Source organism: Sebastes umbrosus, chromosome 4 (assembly GCF_015220745.1).
Source record: "Sebastes umbrosus isolate fSebUmb1 chromosome 4, fSebUmb1.pri, whole genome shotgun sequence".
Taxonomy (NCBI): domain Eukaryota; kingdom Metazoa; phylum Chordata; class Actinopteri; order Perciformes; family Sebastidae; genus Sebastes; species Sebastes umbrosus.
The window spans coordinates 38,798,194-38,816,020 of record NC_051272.1 but is presented as its reverse complement, the minus strand read 5'-3'; the positions used below and the strand labels follow the sequence as shown (position 1 = coordinate 38,816,020).

Below are 17,827 nucleotides of genomic sequence, written 5' to 3'. Positions count from 1 at the left end.
GTGTCTGTAGGTGTGTGACGTACCTGTGTGTCCAATTCAGACACCTCTAGGTTGAGCTTGTTGAGGTGTTTGTTCACAAACGTGATCAGTGTCTGAGAAAACACAAAGGACAAAGGCAACATTTCAAACACACAGATCTGCATACAACTTGTAGACACACAGAGATGCAATTAAATTAGACATGCCGTCATCCCTGGCAAGATCGGACTACACTGACACTGACTGCAACTGAACACCCAACGTACAACATACAACGACTAGGACCGAGCTAGCTGTCTCTCCAATCTCCATGGTCAAACCATCTCATTTAACCATTCAACCATTTAAATCATTTTCCAGACATTGCTTCGCGAGCGGTGTTACTACGTCTGCTCCGCCTGTGTCCGTCTCCAGCGGTGTTACTACGTCTGCTCCGCCTGTGTCCGTCTCCAGCGGTGTTACTACGTCTGCTCCGCGTGTGTCCGTCTCCAGCGGTGTTACTACGTCTGCTCCGCCTGTGTCCGTCTCCAGCGGTGTTACTACGTCTGCTCCGCCTTTGTCCGTCTCCAGCGGTGTTAATACGTCTGCTCCGCCTGTGTCCGTCTCCAGCGGTGTTACTACGTCTGCTCCGCATGTGTCCGTCTCCAGCAGTGTTACTACGTCTGCTCTGCCTGTGTCCGTCTCCAGCAGCTGGTTTAACTATGCAGCTAGCTTGCCCGCAGTAACCAACGTTAATTTCTTGTCCTTCACCTCGCAAACAAAAGCATTAATGACCCGTCCAGATTTAAAGTACAGATAACTGTGACGTTACACTTTCCTCTTGGTGACAGTATAAGGGATGGAGTCTCCACAAGATATAACGTTATGTAGCTAAACATCACCAAAGTACAGCTCCGGGGACGTAGCCGAGACAACTTTTCAACTAGCTAGCTATGCTAGCTAACGCTGTCTGGTTATCAACTCCTTGATCAGAACAGAATATAGTCACTTCCATCACTGCTCATTTTAGAAAGGCCACCGCAAGAAAACGTCTTCTTTGTTTCGATGATCAAACAGACAATAGATCATAGATGTTTGTTACTTGCTGTCAGCGTTAGCTGGTGTAGCTAGCATGCTGACAAGCTAACAAGCCTACATTTTCACAGTATCAGACAGAATTGCATAGTGAAAGCGAGGCTTAAGGGAAACCAATCTAAACGCACATTACAGAAACAAAGAAGAGGTTCTGTTGTGTTGATGTTTCTAAAATGAGCAGTGGTAAAAGTTATTAGATGCTGTTATGACCGAGGAGTTGATAAGCTAGCCTGCTAGATAGCTGAAAAGTTGTCTACTTCCACTTAAATGATTAAAATACCGCAGCAGGTACTGTATATGGGTCACATGTGCCTAAGACTTGCAGTTTGTATATATATATATATATATATATATATATATATCTTTGTTTTTCCTCGTTTGAGATGTGATCTAAACACTAAAAAATAAAGATTTGACATCCTTGTGCTCTTCATGGGGGCTTGGTTTTGCCCTCCAGGTTCTGCGCCAATCACGTGACTGAAAACTATGAATTGGAGAACCTCACCACTGTGGCAAAAATGGTTAAAGGGACAGTGGGTAGGATTTGGTGGCATCTAATGGTGTGGTTGCAGATTGCAGCCAGGCTGGCGGTACCACGGTTTAACACTCTGTGGCTCACGTTACCGCAGTTTCACAAGCGTGTCTGAGAACTACGGTGGCCTTCAGGTAACGTAAAAACGCTTAAGTCTCTCTCTAGAGCCAGAGTTTGGTTTGTCCGTTCTGGGCTACTGTAGAAACATGGAGGAGCAACATGGAGATCTGCTCCCTATGGAGACATGAACGGCTCATTCTAAGCTAACGGAAACACAACCATTCTTAGTTTCAGGTGATTATGTAAGGGATAATGTACAACAAGCCGGTCATTGTTGTGAAAGAATCCCCTTCAGGGTGATGCTGCATCCTGAAAGGGATTCTTACACAACAATGACCCGCTAGCTTTACATTATCCCGCTTATTACACGGCTACTTACTGAAGAAATCAATATTTTGACACAAAAACGGTCTTCCAGAGTCTGACATCAGAGCTGCGCTCATAGCAACGGTCTGTTATACATAGCAACGGTCTGCTATACATAGCTTGCTATACATAGCAACGGTCTGCTATACATAGCGACGGTCTGCTATACATAGCGACGGTCTGCTATACATAGCAACGGTCTGCTATACATAGCTTGCTATACATAGCAACGGTCTGCTATACATAGCAACGGTCTGTGATAAAGAAATTACAGACCGCAGAACGCCATGATTGACCAATCAGAATCGAATATTCAACACAGCCGTGTAATAAACACTAATGAAAACATAGTTATGAATATTATATTCCATTTCTGCTGATAGATCTGTCTGAAATAGGAATGGGTACTGAAACCCGGTACTTAACAAGCCCCGGGGCAGAGCGTAGTATCGATGAGCTCCGATGTTAACGGTTCTGCTAATGGTATTGGAGAAATGAAGAAAATTGATTTCCTCTTTATGAAGGCTACATAAACGTTATCTTGCACCGTTGATCTCACAAACTCTGTTTCTAATTTGTAACAAGATTAAAACAATCCAGAGGAGAGATCTCTCTCTCCCACACACAAACACCGGAGAGCTGCTCTTAGCCACAGTGGTAGAGAGAACAACACGGTCCATAGTGTGGTTCTACTTCAGTCCAGTCCGTGTGATAATGATCGTTGCCAGAAGTGAAACAAGTCTTTTGCTTGTCAGGGCAGAAACACAAGGAATCTGTCAAAGCATCTGGCCAAAATGCATCAGATACAGATAGAGGTGGAGAAATGTACCGTTTGACAGGCTAGCTCGTAGCTCATCCCATCCACCAACATCACATTAGAATATATACAGTACATGATAGTGATTTGTTCACAACATGACCGTTTCTTATACGATAATTAATTACTTATTTGATTTATTTGTTCAAAACAATGCTGTTGCAATTGCTAACCTGGACTATGGACTGGGGGTTTAAATACACAAAGACCTGATTTTGTTGCATCTAGATGTTAATTGCCATTTCTCCATCAGAGCTCACTGACGGTTGATAAATGTGAGATTACCAGTGCAAAGCCTCTGTACCTTTTTGACAACATTCAATTTATCTGGAGCGTGGTCAAACAGGGTATCGAAAGCGTCGCGCTCTGTGAAAAATAAACAAAATAAGTTAATCATCAAAAAATGATTTGTGAATATTCCTGAGAAAAATATTGTTGAAGACACTCTTCTTTATGGAGGACATACCGTGTCTGCCAGAGAAAGCCCTGAGACAAAGAGGAAAGAAATTGGAAAAAAAGAGAGAAAAAAGGAAGACAAAACAAGTCAAACACACAAATCAGAGGCAGTATCTGCTTATTAACATTTTCACACTTGAATATCCATAGAAAACCAGGGGAGTGCTTCCATATGTCGGACGGAACCTGCCAAAACCTAAAATAAATGAATAAATAAATGTCATTAAATGTAGCAAAAATAATATTAAAAATAAATGTAGCCAAATGTAGCAATTGATAAAATGTGACATAAATTGATATTTCTGTTTAAATTTGCTTCTTTATTTATTTATCTTTGTATTAATTCCCTAATTTATTTACAGTTATTTATTTCTCATATTGTATGTATTTTTTTATGTATACATGCATTTATTTATTGATTTCTGCACAATTCTCACTTTGCATTTCACCCCTTATTTATTTCCCCAAACTTATTTATTTCTGTATTCTTTTCTTTATTAATTTCTTTATGCATTTTTGCCTCATTATGCAAATGAGGAGGCTTAACTATCAATTAATAATGGCTACATTTATTCTTAATATTATATTTGCTACATTTAATGACTGATCTAATGATTTATTTATTGACTCATTTATTTATTCATTTATTTTCTGGGTTTATTTTGGTAGGTTCCATCCTCCATAGTTCCAGTTCAATCACAGAAGAATGCAGAGAATGGAGGGATTATGTCACAGAAATGACAATACAATGTAGCTAGGGTATGATAATTTCATTAACAATAAACACACGTACACCTCGGGTATTCAAATAAGCGGTTCATCATCACTGGGACGTTCACAATGACACATACTACAGCACAATGTAATAATGTCAACAGCAGAACAATAGTGTTTGCTATTGATACAATGAAGGCAGATGTGCAGGTTTTCTATGGGAATGGAGCCTCTCTGGTCTATTATTACAATGTTAGCACAGTGGAGGATGTTGTTGTTGGAAAGGGTCAGCTGGTTTTGGAGGGTAGGGAACGCTGCAGTGTGGGTGTCCCCGAGGAAGAGATATCGCAGTGGGCATGCCAGCAAGAAATGGCAGGCACACAGGCGCGCGTGCGCGCACGCACACGCACACGCACACACACACACACGTTCATGGTATAATCTGTGATGGCAAAGACAGGCAGGTCTGGGCAATGGTCCTGGTGGTGTGGTAATAACCGTATTTCCACTGTGACTGTGTGTGTGTTATTAACAGTGTATCCATCTACCATGACAAAATGTGTGTGCATGTGTGTGTTGGCCTGCTGTTATCTCCCTCGTTGCTGCCGTCAGGCTGCAGGACAGCCTCACAGGGAGACAATAAGTGTGTGTGTGTGTTTTAAATTGTCTAATTCTTCAGCTAAGGGTGCCATCACATATCTTGTTGAAATGCAATGGTTGTCTATTCACCATTACACAATATGCCTTATAAAAGTCCATCTAAAGCGCAGTGGGCTGCACAGTTCTGTTTGCAGAAAAGAAGATATTCAAGGTCCCACCACAGTGAATTCTATTGACAGGCTGTTTTTAAGGCTTGATAGCACATACATATACTGTATATACAGTATACAGTATATGTATATATATATATACATATATATATATATGTATATATATATATTGTAAAGACTATACAATGCAACAATCTTAACACAGCTGGAGCAGTTATCGCCTCTTCTGGAAGATGTTGCCTCTTCCCATTCCACCACGACCCCGACCCCTATATACAGACGTAGGCAAAATTGTTGGTACCCTTCCGTTAAAGAAAGAAAAACCAACAATGGTCACTGAAATAACTTGAAACTGACAAAAGTAATAATAAATAAAAATCACTGAAAATGAACTAATGAAAATCAGATATTGTTTTTGAATTATAGTTCAGCAGAATCATTTAAAAAAACAAACTAATGAAACTGGCCTAGACAAAAATGATGGTACCCTTAACTTAATATTTTGTTGCACAACCTTTTGAGGTAATCACTGCAATCAAGTGATTTCTGTAACTCTCAATGAGACTTCTGCACCTGTCGACAGGTATGTTGGCCCACTCCTCGTGAGCAAACTGCTCCAGCTGTCTCAGGTTTGAAGGGTGCCTTCTCCAGACTGCATGTTTCAGCTCCTTCCACAGATGTTCAATAGGATTTAGATCAGGGTTCATAGAAGGCCACTTCAGAATAGTCCAATGTTTTGTTCTTAGCCATTCTTGGGTGTTTTTAGATGTGTTTTGGGTCATTATCCTGTTTGAGGACCCATGACCTGCGACTGAGACCAAGCTTTCTGACACTGGGCAGCACATTTCGCTCCAGAATGCCTTGATAGTCTTGAGATTTCATTGCACCCTGCACAGATTCAAGACACCTTGTGCCAGATACAACAAAGCAGCCCCATAACATAACCGAGCCTCCTCCATGTTTTACATTAGGTACAGTGTTCTTTTCTTTGGATGCTTCATTTTTGCGTCTGTGAACATAGAGCTGATGTGACTTGCCAAAAAGCTCCAGTTTTGTCTCATCTGTCCAAAGGACATTCTCCCAGAAGCTTTGTGGCTTGTCAATATGTATTTTGGAAAATTCCAGTCTCGCTTTTTTATGATTTGGTGTCATCCTCGGTTGTCTTCCATTAAGTCCACTTTGGCTAAAACAGTGACGGATGGTGCGATCTGACACTGATGTACCTTGACCTTGGAGTTCACCTCTAATCTCTTTGGAAGTTGTTCTGGGCTCTTTGGTTACCATTCGTGTTATCCGTCTCTTCAATATGTCATCAATTTTCCTCTTGCGGCCACGTCCAGGGAGGTTGGCTACAGTCCCATGGACCTTAAACTTCTGAATAATATGTGCAGCTGTAGTCACAGGAACATCAGGCTGCTTGGAGATGGTCTTATAGCCTTTACCTTTAACATGAAGGTCTATAATATTCTTTCTGATCTCCTGAGACAACTCTCTCCTTAGCTTTCTGTGGTCCATGTTCAGTGTGGTACACACCATGATACCAAACAGCACAGTGACTACTTTTCACCCTTTAAATAGGCAGACTGACTGATTACAAGTTTGAAGACACCTGTGATGCTATTTACAGGACACACCTTAGTTTAATATGTCCCTATGGTCAAACTATTTTACATCTTTTCTAGGGGTACCATCATTTTTGTCCAGGCCAGTTTCATTAGTTTGTTTTTTAAAATGATTCTGCTGAACCACAATTCAAAAACAATGTCTGATTTTCATTAGTTCATTTTCAGTAAATTTTTATTTATTATTACTTTTGTCAGTTTCAAGTTATTTCAGTGACTATTGTGGGTTTTTCTTTCTTTAACGGAAGGGTACCAACAATTGTGCCTACGTCTGTATATAGGGTCGTCGTGGATACGACCTGCACCCTCCCATGTTAAATCCAGCGTGGTAAACACTACACATCCAGTAAAGGATGGAAACACTTTGGGTTTCACACATTGCAGGAAAAGCAGAGCTAGACAGAGCAGAGCTAAAGCTGCATGCTAACTCTGTCACGGACAGGAAACGTTATCGTATGGCGGTAACGTGGCGGTGGAGCCGACCGTCACTCTCGTCTCCGTGGTCAAACGGGCCGACGCTACAACTGTACAGCACCCATATACTGACATTTGTGTTCTCTGCATTGAAACGGCCCCGATGGAGCTGACCATGGATGGATAAAGAGAACGGAGCTGATGGGAGAGCTAGAGACCACCTTGGAGAAGTTAGAGGAAGTAGACACGTGGGACTACGTCCACTTTTCAAAATAAGGTGTTAACAAAGGGAACTGTATATACAAAATACATCTATGGAAATCAGATTGATGGATTATATTCACCAGAAGTATAAAACATTACATGTCCCTTATAAATTAAACAGAAAATACCACTAATCTGTGAGGGAAATGTCTTTATTCTTTGATTTTTGGGTTGCTGGATAATAAATGTAATAAATAATTCCTGACAATGATCCTGATATATTTGACTTCAGGACATCTCTGACTACATACATGCTGAAAATCATTTTTACTGGATTCATTTAGAGATTTTCCAAAGTAAAAGTCCCTAGAAGTGGATGATTCAACTTGTTCCCATGGTCTAGTATTAAAGAAGTTATAATCGTAATATTGAATCATAATATTTGTAGAATCGCAATACTTAAAATTCACAATGCATATGGAATTGGCACCAAAGTAGCGTGATAGTATTGAATCGGGGGATAGGTGAATGGTCCCAGCCCTAGCGTACGGTGGAACAACAGAAGCAATGCCCAGATCAGACACAGCGTGTTTAAGTAGTCTTTTTCTAATCATTTTCAGTGAGAGTGAAGCGTCTTACATTCTGCTTTTTGCGTTTCTGAGTGCCTCACGTTTATCCGCTCTATGTGCCTTGTGTTTTTACAGGAGCGCCCTGAATGCCTTGAGCTGAAAACATTTCAGAACGCCCAACGTCATAGGGTTTTTTCTCATTGTGGTGATTTTTCCTTGATACCTGGAGTTCTACGACTTTACCAACCATAGTTACCGTGATCTGAACAGAAAACAGCAGGAGGCATATAGGTGCGGTACTTGAGATTTCATTCATTTAAACTGTACTAATACTTACTAGGTAGCGTACCTTTTATGGTTTGTATTAAGGTAAAGTTAGCACTCATTCAGTGGTTGCCTAGCAACAATTTAAAAAAAGACAGCAAACTGCAAAAAGTGTCTATTGTCACTTTAAAAGTAGCCTCCAATGAGACTTTTTGTTAATGTAGAAACAATTCCTTTCAATGTAATAGCGAGCTATTAGCAGCAGTGTTGTAGTTTGCACCAGCACTAATGTCTGTCAACAGCTACTCGAGCATTGTGAGGTGTTAAAATGAGTCAGGTAGCAGAGCGTACTTACTCTGTGTTGCCAGTGATTTCCTCTTGAATTTGTCTGGACTGAAGGATGCCCTCTCTTTTCTGCAAGATATAAATGGAGGACAGTCTGTAAATGTGGGATTTTTGTTATTCTACTGAACATGAAAAATATACAGGCTGGTATAAAAAGAAGTGAGAGAAGCCAAAGATGAATTCACAGCAGTAGAGAGTGGTGTTATAAAACCAACATTCTCCATAAAGGGGATGACTTGTTATGCAAGTAAGTAGACACATACTGCATATTCATACTGAAAAGCCTTCAAAAGCAAGGTCACACCCACCTGGACGACCACTACTTGAATAGAAACGTGGTCTGGCAATCTGATTGGTGCTCTGAAGTGTTGCGACAGCGCCACCAATAAGTGCAGGATGGCAACTATACTCTTAGCATGAACCGCTAAAATGAGGAACAATAGAATCACAGAAAAACATTAGTTATGGAACAAATATTATTAATGACACAAGCAGCTTACATACTGCATGTGAATCAGCATTAGTGCAATCAGTATTATTTAACTTATATATGCTGTTTTCTGACATTAAAGGCCAGTAACCATCTGCTCACCAGCTTACTTACTTATTTACTAGCTTTCTAAATGTATTCATGCTGGTTCAATGCCTGTATCTATATGAAGTGTTGTATGTACAGTATTTGCTTTCAACATTAATGATTTAGCCAAGAATTACAATAATAATTAGGGCTGTCAAAATAATAACTCGTTAACGCTAATTTGTTTTAACGCCACTAATTTATTTTACACATTAACGCAACTTGCGATTTTCAGGTTGTAGCGGCTCAGTTTTAAAGCTAGAGTGAAGATACTGGTATCATATGAAACTATAACACCTGATGAATCCATCGGTACCAACCATGTCAGACTAGCTGGTCATGAAGGAGGTTAAATAACGCTCCAAACTTGAGCTACATTTTGTCGAGGAAAAACTGTCATATCCATCTTCAAAGTGGTCCCTTGACCTCTGACCTCCAGATCAGTTCTATGGGTACCCACGAGTCTCCCTTTTACAGACATGCCCACTTTATGATAATTACATGCAGTTTGGGGCAAGTCATAGTCAAGTCAGCACACTGACACACTGACAGCTGTTGTTGCCTGTTGGGCTGCAGTTTGACATGTTATGATTGGAGCATATTGTTTTATGCTAAATGCAGTACCTGTGAGGGTTTCTGGACAATATCTGTCATTGTTTTGTGTTGTTCATTGATTTACAATAATAAATATATACATACATTTACATTAAGCAGCATATTTGTCCACTCCCATGTTGATAAGAGGATTAAATACTTGACAAATCTCCCTTTAAAGCTGCAGTAGTCAGTATATTTTTGGCATCATTGGGCAAAAATCCCATAATAACCTTTCAGCATATTGTAATTCAAGTGTTCTGAGAGAAAACTAGACTTCTGCTCCTCCTCATGGCTCTGTTTTCAGAGTTTTAGAACATCTAGCCTGTGACGGGAGACTTTGACCAATCACAGGTCATTTGAGAGAGAGAGCGTTCCTATTGGCTGTGCTCCGGCTGGTGGGTGGTGCTTGGTATTTCCTCAGCAGATCTCAACATGGCTGCCGGGTCACAAACTTTCTCATTTTACAGCTAAACCGTGCACTACAAGATGATTCTGAGAACATGTGAGGAAAGAAATAGTCATTAACGTAACAGAATATTGATTCATATTTGATCAGCGCTGCCTAGTTTGACCGGAGTTGGTGAGTGATTGACAGCTGCCTCCGTTGAATGAACAGCCAATAGGAACGCTCTCTCTCTCTGAAATGATCTGTGATTGGTCAAAGTCTCCCGTCACAGGCTAGATGTTCTAAAGTCTGAAAACAGAGCCATGAGGAGGAGCAGAAGTCTAGTTTTCTCTCAGAACACTTGAATTACAATAATACTGGAATTTTTGTCCAATGATACCAAAACCGTTCTGCCTACTGAGGCTTTAATAATAATAATAATAAATAAATGAATAAATTTGAACCATGCCATCGTGCCTGCAGTTAATAGGTAGACATGTTACACACTTACTAAAGTTTTTAGAAAAATGTTATAATCTTTTGTATTTGTTATTAAAGAAGAGTCTGTGTGAATACCTTGCGGTCGGCCGCCAAATAACAGGCCACATATTTCCTATTATTTTTCATCATTCCAGGAATTTAGAATTAAATGTTGTATGTGGCAAGGTCACGCACCTTCAATGGTAAATACAAACACAAGATGTTGCCTTGAAGTGATATTAAAAAAAAGTCGTAAAGATACAAGCTTTTGTACAGGAAAAAAAACAAGAACACCTCGATTCTCTAGTGAGTGTCTGCAGCCTGAAGTTAACCATATAGAGCCTGTTCAGTCAGACATACTGAGCGACATGTCTGTAGTCAACCGAACAAATAGGATTTACCTTTGGATACACAATCAGGATCAATGAAGTGTCTAAAGCAGGCCTTTGATTGTACCCCATGGCAATGGCAAATCACAGAGAGCAAGCTAAGAGCCTTCATAAAACCTATTAGATCCTCGCTGCATAAGAGGGTCCCAATAAGACTTGAGGGAAGAGTACTTTTCTAAGGGTTCTGAATGGGGAATGAAAGAAGGGACAAACAAAAGTGAATTGATTAAAAGAGAGCTCCTCAAATGAAAGGACTGCAAACCAGATCACATGGCATGTTACTCCCTGTGCTCTTTAGCATTTCTGAAGACATCTCGCACCAATAGCTTTCAAGGACAAACTTATTCCAACTGGTGCATTTACCATTTTATTTGGTTTGAAATCAAATTCATTTGATATAGCCTCTCTTTGGTGCACTACTCTCACAGAATCAATTGTGTTCCTTATCTTAAAGCTGCTCTCTGCCATGTCACCCATTTCTCTGCCTTACTCATACAGTGATCTGCTCTCTAGCCCCGTGCTCACCTCCCTCTCTCTTATAGCTCATATACATGTTCCGGCTAATGACATACTGTAAGTAAAAGGCAGTGTGCTGGGAGCCAGACAGTAATTACTCCTCCCTGTGTCAGATAAAAGGAGAGCTGGAGAGCTCTATTGACATGCAGGGCTACATTCACTGTTGTTCTCAATCTCAAAGCTTACAGCTCAATGAGAAGGATATTAATCCAATGGTACATTCAGACAGAAATCCTTAAAGTGGAGGTCTCAAAACAACCTGGCAATTAGCTAGTACTCTCCATGCATGAGGGGAACAATGAAAGTCATGCTGAGAGCCTGATTCTTTATTCTTCAATGACATATTAAAGCTTCGAAATATAATATCCAGAGCATTAATATAACAAAGTCACTCTCCCTCTGTGTGTGTTTTAATCGGAGTCTCTGCCAGCCACGCACGCTATTAGTGCATGTTTGTGCAGGTGTGCGTGCCCGAACTGGCTAGCTCACAGCCGCCGCTCTGCACTGCGCTCATATGGCGGTTACAGCTAATAACGCCGTCCGGAACGATGGCGCCATCGCAGAAGCTTAGCCCCCTCCCTCTGGCTCACCCCTCAGGTACACACTGTTAGCTCTGTCAGCACTTTCGCCATTGTTTGCTCTGTTAGCACCATTAGCTGCGCAGCGCCAGCTCGCCGTCCGCCATGTTGAGAGCCGTTGAGAAGCAATAGATGTGCTCCCAATCTCGTATTGAGCTCCTTTAAGGATAGATGTCACTAAAATCTATCATTATTAGGGCTGTCAAAGTTAACGCGATAGTAACGGGTTAATGCAAATTCATTTTAACACCACTAATTTCTTTAACGCATTAACACAACTTGTGATTTTTAGGTTGGAGCGGCTCAGTTTTAAAGCTAGAGTGAAGATACTGGTATCATGTGAAACTATAGAACCTGATGAATCCATCGGTACCAACCAGGTCATACTAGCTTGTCATGATGGAGGTTAAATAACGCTCCAAACGGACACTACATTTTGGCAAAGACAACTTTTCTGCAGGAAAGTCCAGGTGGAGATGAAACATTATAATGGAGGGGTTCACTATATTGTCTGGCTCATTATCCCATTTTAACATCCCCAAATGATCATGCACGAGAGTGTTTAACCACAGGTGTTTAGTACTAGTTTGTTGTCCCCATTTGCTCCAGAGGGATCAGTTAAGTCTTATCTTTACAAGTGTTACTCAACAGCATACTGTGGCAACAGTTTTTCAAAGGACTCATCTGCATTTCAATTTCAGCAAATTGGTTAAAACGGTTGGATCAGTTGTGTAGCAGTGTATTGTTTCATTGACTTAGCACTTCTATGCAATGAACCTCACTGTACTCTGTCCACTGCAATAACATAAATAATAAATAGTATAAAGTTAACTAAACAGGATTATATATATATATATATATATATATATATATGTATGTTATATTAACATATACAGCTGCCTTGACTTGAACTGAAAATAGTAGAAGCTCTCCTTACAGTCAACATTCCAGCGAATGTTCCTGGTGGAGAGTTTGAGCGAGTCATTGATGCGCTCCAAAACTGTCTGAAGCTTCTGTTTCTGGGCGATCTCCGACTGGGTCACCTCTGCCACGTTCAGCTTCTCCCCTTCCAGCTTTTCTGAAGCACAAAACAAAGGCAGAGACACAGACAAATATTCACAATATTAGAACTTAACAACATATAGAATTTATAGTGATGAAACTTTTTCAACATGGAATCAATGTGAACACAGTTCTTTAATTATGTTTTAATGATACAATAACAGCACAAAATGCCAAGTTAGGTTTGGTGTCCACATGTATGGTTCAACTCCTCACCAAACAGTTTCTGCAGCACTTGTCCATCATACAGATCTTCAGCCAGATCCTTTACAATGATCCTCTCTCCCACCAGAACATCATTTATCCAGTCGATCAACACCTACATGGGCACAATAAAAGACTAACAATTACTCAGAATTACAACTCAATTATTTCTAAAGTTATCTTCGAATGTAACAAAGATTTCTATTGTAGTAATGAGGGATGCACCGATACCAATGTTCGGACCATATTCGCCTTGTTGACTGCCATCGGCCTATCGGCGACTACGATGACATTCGCCAATGGCAGTGACCGATTTAGTTTATCTGTTGTGTTGCATCAATTCAGCGCCGGCTAAATGTTGTGTTGGTTATTTGCAGTCGGTCTCTGACAACAGTAACCAGCTGCTGATTCAGAGAAGAAGCCACTGGTTGGACACTACATGACTCTGGCATGACGACGGGCGCCGTGCGCATGTGTGGTTTGTTTACAAATAAAAGTGAAAGTAAATGTCAGCAGTGTGGGAGTTTTACACTGTCTCTGAGAGAGATCAGCGACAAGGATGTTACGTTCAACGAAAAATGATCCAGTCAAACAACGGCTTACAAGATTTATTAAAAACGATCACTGCCATCAAACATCCTACCCCGACACGTTAAAGTGGGAACATCCTACCCCGACACGTTAAAGTGGGAACATCCTCCCCCGGTACGTTACCGTGGGAACATCCTCCCCCGGTACATTAAAGTGGGAACATTCTCCCCCGATACGTTACCGTGGGAACATCCTCCCCCGGTACATTAAAGTGGGAACATCCTCCCCCAAAATGTAACAGTGGGAACATCCTCCCCCAAAACGTAACAGTGGGAACATCCTCCCTCGGTACATTAAAGTGGGAACATCCTACCCCGGTACGTTACAGTGGGAACATCCTCCCCCGGTACGTTAAAGTGGGAACATCCTCCCCCGGTACGTTACAGTGGGAACATCCTCCCTCGGTACGTTAAAGTGGGAACATCCTCCCCCGGTACGTTACAGTGGGAACATCCTCCCTCGGTACGTTAAAGTGGGAACATCCTCCCCCGGTACGTTAAAGTGGGAACATCCTCCCCCGGTACGTTAAAGTGGGAACATCCTCCCCCGGTACGTTACAGTGGGAACATCCTCCCCCAAAACGTAACAGTGGGAACATCCTCCCCCGGTACGTTACCGTGGGAACATCCTCCCCCGGTACGTTACCGTGGGAACATCCTCCCCCGGTACGTTACAGTGGGAACATCCTCCCCCGGTACGTTACAGTGGGAACATCCTCCCCCGGTACGTTACCGTGGGAACATCCTCCCCCGGTAAGTTACAGTGGGAACATCCTCCCCCGGTACGTTACAGTGGGAACATCCTCCCCCGGTACGTTACCGTGGGAACATCCTCCCCCGGTACGTTACAGTGGGAACATCCTCCCCCGGTACGTTACAGTGGGAACATCCTCCCCCGGTAAGTTACAGTGGGAACATCCTCCCCCGGTACGTTACAGTGGGAACATCCTCCCCCGGTACGTTACAGTGGGAACATCCTCCCCCGGTAAGTTACAGTGGGAACATCCTCCCCCGGTACGTTACAGTGGGAACATCCTCCCCCGGTACGTTACAGTGGGAACATCCTCCCCCGGTACGTTACAGTGGGAACATCCTCCATGGCATGCAGCCCGTGCAGCAGTCCGTCCCCCATACTGGGATCTAGTCCTGGGTGAGCAGAGTGCAGTAGCACGTCGGGGCCGCCGCATCGTAGTCCCGTCCAGCCCGGACAGCTAAGGGAGGGAGGCCCGAGGCTGCACCAGCCGAGCGGAGCTCTTCTGCCGCTAGTTAATTGATTGCAGAAGGCGTTGTTGTCTCGGACGGATAAAAAAATTAAAATTAAAAATGCTAAAATGGGCCACCAAGTATACTTGGGTGGTCGTAAATATATGGGCAGACCGCCCAAGTTCAGTCCATGTGTGAGAAACTCTGCTCATGTTTCTCATTGCTTTTAATTTATGTTTCACAAAACAAATATTTTGTTGGGCTATGTACTGAAACATTCTTCTCATTGAGAAGGTAGTTGTGTAGCAGCTAAAAAGGAGTTTTGAAGCAGAATATTTTTCATGTGAAAGAAGGTTATCTTAAAGGTTGTTTCATAAATTAGTATGATTGAATTTATGCTCATTCAAAGCCAGTGGAATGAAATGCTGGATGACTTTTAAACAGCTCACTTATTTATGCTATCGGTGCATCCCTAGAAGTAATTAATTCAGAGTAAATCCTGAACACTTCATGCATTTTAGCAACTGTAGCTCTAGACTTACTTCTATGGCCTGTACTGTTATCAGTCCAGCTGCATGTCTATGAACTGATAGTTTCAAGTCATTTCACAGATTTTCAATGGAGTCAGAGTCTGAGCTTCAGCTGGGTCACTCGAGGACTGAAGCCAGACCAGTGCTGATGAGGCGATATGCTGAGGATGACTATCCTGCTGGGACATAAATCGTTGCCCCGATCTGAGACTTTTGGTAACCTAACAAGAATTTGCCTGTTTGACTCCAGTGATTGCTCGCCAGTCCTCACATGTGTGCTTGTTCCTGAAGCTGAGGCCTGCTCCACAGCGCCATGCTGCCACCTCAGCTTTTAAACTAAGGATGGTGTTCCATGTGTGATGAGCTGTGCTTGACGGGAACACTGACCCTACCTTTACACTTTCCACACTACTTATTAGCTCTTTGTTTTTACTTACTTGTGTCCTTTGTTGCACGTTATCAAGAGATGCAGCACTATACAACTCAAAATGACAGTCTATCCAAAATAAATAATAGATTAATAATTAATAATAATAATAATTCATAATTAATCATAGATTAAATCATTTAAACCTTACCTTCATGAGTTCCTGCAGTTTGCGGTCATTCTTGGAGTTGGGGTCCACCATGGTGCGCACTTCATTCTCCTCTGATGGATAAGCAGAAAGAGGAAAAATGTTTGAGCTGAGGAACAATAGCAAGAGAACCCCCCTCCCCACATTTATCAGCTTCTTAAACTTAAAGGGAATACTCCACACACAAAATGACCATTTACATATGAATTACTCGTGTTGCCTTGAATTCTTGAAAAAAACTTTGTTTTTCTTACGTGCCTCCGACTCAGTTTGAGTTTTAGTACTCTAGTTTTTGGATTTGGGAGAGAGTTGTTCATGCTTACTAATATTTTTTGGACTGTCTTAGACCATAGGAATAACATGTATGAATTTAGAAAATGGGTAGTAATACCCCTTTAAGATACTCTAACTCAAAAGACACCTAAACAAGAGGCTATTTTAATGCCATGTATAGTCTAGAGAAGATATCAATTAAAATTAATGTTTCAAAATGTCAACTGAAAATAAAAATGTTCCCGCTATAAAACAAAATCCAAAACTATACCCACATGGCCTTTAAAGGAACAGTATGTAACATTTCAGGGGATCTATTAGCAGAAATAGAATATAATATTCAGAACTATGTTTTTATTAGTGTATAATCAGCTGAAATTAAGAATGGTTGTTTTTCCGTTAGCTTACAATGAGGCGTTTTTATCTATATAGGGAGCGGGTCCTCTCCATGTTGCTCCTCCATGTTTCTACAGTAGCCCAGAACAGACAAACCTAACTGTGGCTCTAGAGAGAGACTTTCACGTTTTTACCTTACCTGAAGGCCACCGTAGTTCTCCGACACGTTCTAACAACGTGAGCCGCAGAGTGGTAAACTGTGGTACCGCCAACCGCCGTCTGACTGCCATTGCTCCTAAAGTAGTGTTATTATGGTATGGATGGCCTCTGAGCTAGGCGGACGGCGTTACCACGGTTTTGCACTCGACAGCTCACGTTACCGCAGTCTTGTAAAAGGAGGAGTGAGTGGAGGGGTACTCAGTTGGTTGCAATCTGCAACCACACCACTAGATGCCACCAAATCCTACACACTGTCCCTTTAACAAACGTATGTGAGTGTGTAGCTCTTTACCTAGCATGGTGTCCTCAGGGTCCAGCTCATAGTGGGACGGGCTGAGAGGAAGGTTGATGGCGTTTATCCCCTCCTCCTGAAGCTCAGACACTACGAGAAAGAGGAACAAACATTCTCATTATCATCGGATTCCTTTAGATCAGTCAAACATCAGCTTCTCCTCTGTTTGATATACATTTTAATAAATAACCAACTGTTAAAAGGAGAAGACAAGCATTATTCTAGATCTTACTTAGTGTCAAACACTCCCATGAAAAGATCAAAACCAACAATGAGTAAGCCTGTAAGCCTCAATATCTTTCTGACTTCCCTACACAGCCGGGCACCGCAGTGTTTAGCAGACGTTACTTAAACAGGAATAAATAATGCATTTTATTAAGCACTATTTTCAGCTGTGGATGAATACACATTGGGTGTTGTAGTGAGTATTTACTGCAGCAGGACAGCGTATGTGGGATCGACTCAAAACTAAATAATACAGTGCTTGGTAATTAGGGCTGCAACTTGCAATTATTTTCATCATCAATTAATGTGTTGATTGTCTCTTTGATAAATGAAGTAGTCTATAAAAGCCCATCATGATTTTCCAGAGCCCTAAATGATGTCTTCAGATTGCTTGTTTTATTCAACAAACAGTCCAGATTCCAAGGATGTTCAATGTTCAATGATAAGAAATCTGAAAAACACCTAATCCCCCTATTTGAGAAGCTGAAACCAGTGAATGTTTGGTGTATGTGCTTGATGAATGACCCAAATGATCATTTAAATAGCCTGAAATAAAAGCAAAAACACAAGTAGAGCAAACAAAGTTAAAGTTTATCCGCCAACCACAAGT

General features: G+C 41.5%; 1 protein-coding gene across 1 annotated transcript in view; it reads right to left on the bottom strand.

Moving 5' to 3' along the window:
- Positions 1-17,827, bottom strand: part of parvaa (parvin, alpha a) — a 35,330-nt gene that overhangs the window by 12,301 nt on the left and 5,202 nt on the right. Inside the window, exons 2-10 of the mRNA XM_037766186.1 lie at positions 16,993-17,082; positions 15,876-15,946; positions 12,987-13,089; positions 12,646-12,786; positions 8,495-8,610; positions 8,197-8,255; positions 3,295-3,314; positions 3,133-3,194; positions 24-92 (exon numbers count right to left, since the gene is read on the bottom strand). Of these exons, the coding sequence (XP_037622114.1) occupies positions 24-92; positions 3,133-3,194; positions 3,295-3,314; positions 8,197-8,255; positions 8,495-8,610; positions 12,646-12,786; positions 12,987-13,089; positions 15,876-15,946; positions 16,993-17,082 (731 nt within the window). The remainder of the gene's footprint in view (positions 1-23; positions 93-3,132; positions 3,195-3,294; positions 3,315-8,196; positions 8,256-8,494; positions 8,611-12,645; positions 12,787-12,986; positions 13,090-15,875; positions 15,947-16,992; positions 17,083-17,827) is intronic.